Raw genomic sequence first — 8,901 nt, 5'->3', positions numbered from 1 at the left:
CAATAAAGAAAGGTAAAATGTTCGAAGAACTTACTTTAGCAGCCATGCCGGAAGAGGTGTCATCAGTTGGTTCATAATTTTCTCCTCCAAGAGCATCATACCAAGCGTTCATAGAGTGGGTAAACCTTCGGAATCTGTCGATGAAGCTTTGTTGCTCTGTTGCGTTAATTCTGACCACATCGTCTTCAGTCAACTGAAATAATAATTTAAATGTCAATATTCATTAATTTAAATGTCAATATTCATAAAAAAATTCAAGAGTTTATTAGTGGAACTCTCATGAGTACTGACTCCCAAAATACTTCTTGAATTCAGTCACAAACACTTTTGGTAACATTCATTACATTCTCTATTAAAGTATCTAATTAAAAGCTCCAAAACTGAAAAGGTTTCAAAGTACAGCATTTGTATTAAAAAAATATGATTACAAAAAAGTCAAAAGTACTGTGTAATATGAACTATATTAAAATTTATCCATAAACCCTCTGGTAATGAGATACTTTACACAGACCATTGCAAACATCCTTCTAAATGCCATTAGATAACAGTAAAATGATACAGTTGTATTCTTCAATAGTCCTCACACACAATTGATGTATATGTAGCTTTCAATAAAAAATCATACACATACTTGGATAATATACAATTAACACCAATAGTGTATACATTACACACACAATCTCCATCGAATACAGCAACCATTTTTCCACTATCCACACAGTGCACATGTATGGGTATATACATTTATGCACACAAAATGGCAAATCCAAATAAACCCCTCATGACAGAATACAGCATTAGGGACAATTTAGTTACAGATAATAGAACATTTACTCTATTTCTGAAGGATCAGAGTCCTTGGCTTACCGGTACTCCCCTCCGAATCCTTGAAGGTCTGGGGTCCTGCAGAAAGCTCATGATCGAAGATATCATCTTGATTCTCGAGGAAATAAAGTTTCCTATGTCCCACGAGCTCTCGTCTCTTCCGTCCCTGTCAATCTGTGGATGCTGAAACAGGAAAGTCATGAATAATGGACCTGGTATATAACTTGAATATTGTAAAGTAACAGGAATAAGTTCAAAGGTTCAGGTGATATTCTTGAAATTATTTGATCATTTTACACAAACCACTGTCAAATGTGGATCGTCACAAACTTAATTTCCATAAATGGTTTTAAGATTGAAATGTTTTAAGCGAAGGATTTGTTACTGAGGGAAGTAATGTACTACTTTAGTTTCAAAAAATAAATTGTATGAAAAACATTTGTATGCTTTAAGACAAAGGATTGTCATTGAGGGAAGTAATGTACTACTGTAGTTTCAAAAAATAAATTGTATGAAAAACATTTGTATGCTTTAAGACAAAGGATTGTCATTGAGGGAAGTAATGTACTATAGTTTCAAAAAATAAATTGTATGAAAAACATTTGTAAGGAGTTTACCATACTTTTATAATAAGGCATTTTGAATTCTTTAGGCATTTGGAAGTCGTTAGGCATTTGGAAGTCTTTAGGCATTTTGAAGTCTTTTAGGCATTTTGAAGTCTTTTTGCTTATTACAACTTACCCTCCTGGTAAGACCCAACGCCTGGGGTAACTTAATGAAGAAATTCTCGAGGAAGGAGAAACTTCGACCAGAAACTGGAGACTCTATGTCCATCCTTTCTTCTGCTTTCACTGCCTCCTGTTCTGTGTCACCTTTCTCCTCTATTTCCTCCTCTACAATCTCTGTACCTTCGTCCGTCAGGAACCTGGGAGATTCTTCCTCCATCCCTTCTGGGATGATGAGGGGATCCTCCAAGTATGAGGTCGAGTAAAATCCTTCTTCTGTTTCTTCCGGCAAAGTGACTGAACGTTTCCTTCTGCCGTTGTTCTGCAGGACGTCCTGGAATAAAATCGTGTTAAGTCACTTTGAAATTCAGATAATAATTAATGTACATAATGCTACAAGTAATGAATATGACCCAGCTTGCATGCATTAAGAACATGAAAAAATTACCGTGTTTAAATAACTTCTGTCGTGGGACTGAGCTAATATTTCATTTAATGTTTAGTTATACAAGAGACATATTTAGAAAGGAATCACTAAACAAACAGAAGTATTCAGTTACCTGCACTAAATCAATACAAAATGCTCTGGAATACTATGGGGCAATTGAACTGATGTTAATGCTTGTCAACTTTAAGACAGTGTATTGTTACCTTGAAACCTACTTCCATTTTTCAAATGAGGCCTCCTGTTCAGTGGAAGGTTGCATTGTTTTTACAATTACATAAGAATAGAAGACTGCATTTTTTGTCTGTGCCATAAGTACGAATGATACACATTGCCAATAATAAACAATGGCACTAAAATTAAGCTACTGAATCAACAGTGGCGAAAATAGTGAAACTACACATCTGCAGCTCAGACAAGATTAACAAAATCTTCCCTAAAGTACCCCATCACACACTGGAAGGACACAGTCACTTTGAGTGACAAGTTCGCATCATGATGCCCCATAAGATGCCAAAATTTGTGTCCATGAGTTACAGACATAAAACTCATAAAGATTTTGCTTCAGGTTACCTGGATGAGGTTTAGGAAGTAGAGGAAACCCAACAGAGCCAGGGCTGAGAGTGCTGGCGAAGAGTCTGGATTCTCTGAGACAGACGAGGCGAAGGTGGCTGCAGGTCTGGAGAAGAAGAAAGGTTTCTGAATTTGAGGAAAATGGGTCTTTACCAGTTCAACATCAGTTGTTGTGACAATAGGTTAGAAACATTCAAGTTGGAAAGGAATTTTCAATATTGTTGTAATGACTGCAAGGTGATTCTTTTCCCCCTTGTAGGCTTGTAACATGAACAGGTGCAATTTATTAAAAGGAAAGTTTAACTACTTTATTTCAAGATTTTACACAGTTTTTTCCTTTCAACCTAACTCTTATATAACTTTAGAACTGAACAGTACACCACTCTTTATTCACTGTATGCTTGCAGAAGCAGGGAAGTACACTTGTAATTTCCTCTTAGGCAGTTTCTTGTCTATATTGACTAAACCATCATTACAAAAAGCCTAAGTTTTTTGTGTCCAAATAAAATAAAACATCTGAATAACCTACGTTTGCGATTAATTGCTATATCTTTGTTTACATACATCCTGTGCATGTACAAAGTGGGTTTGTCACCTTAGGGGAAATTTGGTTACTTTTACTTTAAAAATTGAGACTAATTGTGTCAGTGTTTTTATGCAAAAGAATGAACATTTTATTTATTATAAGATGCACGCGTATACTGGAAAAATAAGCATATCTATAGGTTTTAATGAACGAGTATCTAGGAGTGGTACTAATCTCTCAATTGAGATTAGTACTATACCTATGGATGCTAATCTCAATTTAGACTTGTTCTTTTGTTCTCCACGACCTAAAATGTCACGATAAGAGAAGATATAATCATAACTTGGCAAATAAACAATCAACAGTGTCTTTTTTTAACTTACACGTAAGCATCAGCAGCATAATCGGATATGGAGTTCGAGTAAGTATCATAATATCCAGTGTTCGAATTTGCTGCTGACGTCAGAGCAGCGTACTGCTGTAACAAGGTGTTGTAATCCGTGCTGTACTGCTGATCATTATTATTGTTATTGTTGCTATTGCTGTTGCTGTACCACTGTTGCTGTTGCTGCTGCTGTTGTTGGCGTGCATTGTTGCTGTTGCCCTGTCTCGACTGATAACCGTTTCCGTAGTTATTTTGTTGTTGGCGATTGTTGAATTGTCTCTTGGTCCGTACTGAAAGTAGGAATGGGATTACATTCAAACGTCTTTGTACGTCCTTATTGGGAGTAGGAATGAGGTTACAAACAAGGAATGAGGTTACAATTAAACGTCCTCATTGGGAGTAGGAATGAGATTACAAACAAGGAACGAGATTTTACAATTAAACGTCCTTATTGGGAGTAGGAATGAGATTACAAACAAGGAATGAGAAACGATTGAACGTCCTTATTGGGAGTTGGAATGAGATTACAAACAAGGAATGAGATTATTATACTTCAAACGTCTTTAAACGTCCTTATTGGGATTAGGAATGAGATTACGAACAAGGAATGAGATTACGATTAAAGATCCTTATTGGGTGTAGGAATGGAGATTACAGTTAGTCGTCCTCATTGGAAGTAGGAATATTAAAAACAAGGAATGAGATTACGATTAAAGGTCCTTATTGGAAGTAGGAATGGAAATTACAATGAAACAATATTAGGTAAACGGGATTTCTTTATATAAATATTACACGAATTGCTTCTTATTAAAGCTCATTATTGACTGATTTACCTTTATGGGTTGACATGGATTGAGCTGACATCAGTAGAGCCCCGCCTATGAACACGCCCACACCAGCAGCGCCTAATAAACGCATCCTGGAAGGAACAGAGAGAATATTAAGCCAGCATCTTTAGGAGCAAGACCTGTTTTAGACCTGTGTTGCTTGGGAACAGTAGGCCTAAAATTATATAGGCCTACAGCAGGTAACGCCTTTTCGTATAAAAATACAAATCTGAATTTATATGAATCTACGAAACAGACACCAAATGATAGTAAAAACCTTTACGAATAAAACCTCTCTCTCTCTCTCTCTCTCTCTCTCTCTCTCTCTCTCTCTCTCTCTCTCTCTCTCTCTCTCTCTCTCTCTCTCCCCTGAGTCTTAGTCTACCAAATGACAGGTAAAAGATATAGGCCTAACCACGGGCTAACTGTTCTGCTACAGGTTTTCACGGCATCGAGATCACAGTAGGGTTAGAGAGAGAGAGAGAGAGAGAGAGAGAGAGAGAGAGAGAGAGAGAGAGAGAGAGAGAGAGAGAGAGAGAGAGAGAGCGACTCGAGGACTTAAAAGGTGTACTGTGAGTCAGCCAAATAAAATGTGCGTGCAGCAAAGCGATGCTGGATCCGTGAGGATCTGACAGGCGTCAAAATGGCATTTTTAGAAACGAGAACGTGAGTTCAAGTTCACATTTAAATCAAATTATTAGCTAGGTGGTTTAACACGCATCCTATTCAGCAATTAGAGCGTGAGCAGGATGTGGCAGTGATCATCCATGTTCATTCTCAGGAGCCATCCCTTTTTTTCTAAGAGAGACGTCCTGATGTTGAGTCTAAATTTTTTTTCTGTAAAAGTTAACGAATTTCCTTTAGTTACGAATACGCCTAGACTAAGTTTCCACAATTATATTTTGCACTCTCAATTACAGTTCATCCTAAGCTTCTCCTACATGAAAAAAATAGGATCCTTCAGACGTAGCGTTATTAAAACAAACTTCTAAACCTTTAAAAAAGGATATTTTTTACCGGTTCAGCGTTTCCACGAATCGGTGCAGAAAGAACACCGAATCGGGGTCAGCTAACGAAGCGAGGAAGGTGTAGGGGTGTATGTGTGTGTGTACGTGTGTGTATGTGTGTCTGTGTATGTGTGTTTGCGCACCAGGAGGCGCGCAGCTCAACCGGCGCACAAATTAACGTCGTTATGGTTTTATCTTTACGGTATATAACGCCGTCGCCGCTTTAATGGTAACCCTTTCTAACTGAGCGCACGCAAGGGAGCCGTTTCAAAGGTTAATCCTGGCAAATAATACTACTAACTACTGCTGCTATTGAGCATGAAAATAAGGTTTTATTAAGTTACTATTGATCAAGATACTGTTGATCAGTATCTTGATATGGGATTATCTTGCGAAATATTTATATCTTGTCTAATTAATCACTTCCTGCGTCTGTTTAAACCATTTGCGTTTATTGCATTGAAAATGTGGATCTCATAATGAGATATCGACAGATTCCTTAGTTACAATTCTATAAATTATGCGTACATATGTATAAAATAAAAACAAATGCATGTGTTAGGATTCACAGTTAACTTAATGCGTTATATTTTCACTGAATAAAGTTACATTTACAATTTTACAGAAGCATAAACAGCCACGAGAGAGTAATAACTCGATCATAAAACAATCTTAAGGGCTGTATTTCTCTTTTTAAAAAACGTCCAAACAATGGCACCTACATATTTCCCCACAGAAGACGTATAATGTGTATATAACATTATGCAAATGACGCGGATTACCGTGAGAACTACGGCTGTAAAACAGCACAGATTTACTCTGTGCCCTGCGAACGTAATTTGACACAGTATTCGAAAACAGCGGTAACGGATGTTTTATGGAAGAAGAAGCAGAGCATTAAAAATCTAGGATGACACGCGATAGCGAGAGAGAGAGAGAGAGAGAGAGAGAGAGAGAGAGAGAGAGAGAGAGAGAGAGAGAGAGAGAGAGAGACTTTTATTCGTTCAGTAGTTTGTACGAGGGTAGGACAGAATGTATAGATATATGGAATACATTTTATAAAGAATGTAGGCCTATATTATAAGCTTATGGTTTACAGAGTCAATCTTACAAGAAATACTGCGAAAACTAGTTAATGTTGTGGACTTTTTAATCCTATTTCAGTCAGTCACAATAAATCAAGAGTTTAAAAAAGCAATTTCTCTGCAAAATACGGAACAATGAAAGCAACCAACACGAAACTGAAGAATTAAAAACTCGAATTGAAAAGTTGAAAAAAGACAAAGCTATTAACAGCAAAAATGAACCAACATTAAAAATTTAACGAAACAAAGACGTCACGAAGTTAATGAACTCAAGAGGTTAAAGATACAAAGTTACAGATCAAAATCATCTCAGAAAAATACTGAGCATTTTTACCGTAATGCCGAGAACTCGCTTTTCAATGCAGGCATTTCTTTCAGTGATACGTTTAACTTTCTTCCGTGGTATGCACAGGGCACGGTTGCAGAAATGCCCTCACGCACGCGCGCGCGCGTGTATCCGGATTTCTGATAAAATTCCGTGAGCAGTGAGAGAGAGAGAGAGAGAGAGAGAGAGAGAGAGAGAGAGAGAGAGAGAGAGAGAGAGAGAGAGAGAGAGAGAGAGAGAGAGACTTATTATGCAAAAATACTCGAATCAAAAGCATCTCTTCAGAAGATTCCAATGGTGGTATATCCTAGACCTATAGAACCTAGAATTTAATGGATATCTTAGACCTATAGAACCTAGAATTTGATGGTATATACGAGACCTAGGGAACCTAGAATTTGATGGATATCCTGGACCTATGAACCTAGAATTTAACGGATATCTTATACCTATAGAACCTAGAATTTGATGGATATCCTGGACCTATAGAACCTAGAATTTAATGGATATCTTATACCTATAGAATCTAGAATTTGATGGATATCCTAGACCTATGGAACCTAGAATTTGATGGATATCCTAGACCTAGGGAACCTAGAATCTGATGGCATATCCTAGACCTATAGAATCTAGAATTTGATGGATATCCTAGACCTAGGGAACCTAGAATCTGATGGCATATCCTAGACCTAAGGAACCTAGAATCTGATGGATATCCTAAACCTAAGGAACCTAGAATTTGATGGATATCCTAGACCTATGGAACCTGGAATCTGATGGATATCCTAGACCTATGAAGCCTAGAATTTTATGGTAGGCCTATATCCTAAACCTGTGAAACCTATAATTTGGTGAAACCGTTCGTCTTTTGCACTTGGAAATAAAAAAAAAAATTGCTTAAAGACTTAAGAACAAAATTTAAGGTTGCAAAATATTTCCTGAGTCCACAGATTGTAGAAAGACATTTTAGTTTTCTGTAAAGGGAAACTATTGTGCCGGCTTTGTTTGTCCGTCCGCACTTTTTTCTGTCCGCACTTTTATCTGTCCGCCCTCAGATCTCTCTCTCTCTCTCTCTCTCTCTCTCTCTCTCTCTCTCTCTCTCTCTCTCTCTCTCTCTCTCACAAGCAGTCTCAAATTTTAAACTCCCCTCAAAAGACAATCATTCCATTAATTGCTTTGGTGGGGACCGTTGCAATTTCGTGCGGATTCAGGAACAGATGCTCACTGAGCAAGACGCCCCTGTCAACACGAATCAGTTTAGTTTAAACCACTTAAACCACACGAACGGAGATTTAAGTTAATTTCAGCTCACGAATTCGTATGACTACTACGATGGTGAGGATGGGTATACGACAACAGTACATATAGAGTATATGTACAAACATATATATATATATATATATATATATATATATATATATATATATATATATATATATATATATATATATATGTATATATACATATATCAATATCAAGTGACCAACATATTATATAAACTGCATAACTGAAGCACTTATTAATCTTACAAATTTACTTACATAAGCATCTTTAAAAACAGATAAATCACCTACACAAAAACACTTACACTTGTACAAACATTTACACTTACCCCAAAAAAACATATTTACACACACAAACCTGCACAAACAGAGAAAACAATTGGTAGTAGACCAAAATATTACTTTCTTCAGCTCCAGATGCGTTTGTGAAACTACAGGTGTAAGAGAAAATAAAATAGAATAAAATAAATAGTTTTCCTGGCATCTTTGTAACAACAGAAGCAGAACAATGCCTTACATTCTTCATGAGAGAGAGAGAGAGAGAGAGAGAGAGAGAGAGAGAGAGAGAGAGAGAGAGAGAGAGAAAGCAAGGCGTTTCTCTAGAAAGAAACTGAGCCGTCAAAAAAAAAAACGACAAAAAATTTTGTTCGGAGCAAAAATCGAGTCATTCACAACAGTTTAAAGAAAACAAAAAAAAAAAAAAACTGGCTGAACATTATTGTTCTCTCTCTCTCTCTCTCTTTCTCTCTCTCTCTCTCTCCAGTAACCAGCCACTATAATCAGCATCATCCTAGATTCACTCGATATAGCAAGAACTGATTTCATACCGTAAGAAAATCTCTCTCTCTCTCTCTCTCTCTCTCTCTCTCTCTCTCTCTCTCTCTCTCTCTCTCAA

At 36.9% G+C, this 8,901-nt stretch overlaps 1 protein-coding gene across 3 annotated transcripts in view; it reads right to left on the bottom strand.

Annotated features, from left to right (window-relative positions):
* Nucleotides 1-8,901, bottom strand: part of LOC136826085 (uncharacterized) — a 123,334-nt gene that overhangs the window by 6,458 nt on the left and 107,975 nt on the right. For all 3 annotated transcript variants that reach the window (XM_067083052.1, XM_067083051.1, XM_067083053.1), the window contains 6 exons: nucleotides 4,313-4,398; nucleotides 3,478-3,769; nucleotides 2,569-2,674; nucleotides 1,567-1,884; nucleotides 868-1,008; nucleotides 35-193 (listed from right to left, as the gene is read on the bottom strand). In XM_067083052.1, coding sequence (XP_066939153.1) covers nucleotides 35-193; nucleotides 868-1,008; nucleotides 1,567-1,884; nucleotides 2,569-2,674; nucleotides 3,478-3,769; nucleotides 4,313-4,397 — 1,101 coding nt within the window. In that variant the 5' untranslated portion in view covers nucleotide 4,398. The remainder of the gene's footprint in view (nucleotides 1-34; nucleotides 194-867; nucleotides 1,009-1,566; nucleotides 1,885-2,568; nucleotides 2,675-3,477; nucleotides 3,770-4,312; nucleotides 4,399-8,901) is intronic.

Source organism: Macrobrachium rosenbergii, chromosome 40 (assembly GCF_040412425.1).
Source record: "Macrobrachium rosenbergii isolate ZJJX-2024 chromosome 40, ASM4041242v1, whole genome shotgun sequence".
NCBI lineage: Eukaryota > Metazoa > Arthropoda > Malacostraca > Decapoda > Palaemonidae > Macrobrachium > Macrobrachium rosenbergii.
This window is presented reverse-complemented; position numbering and strand designations above follow the sequence as displayed.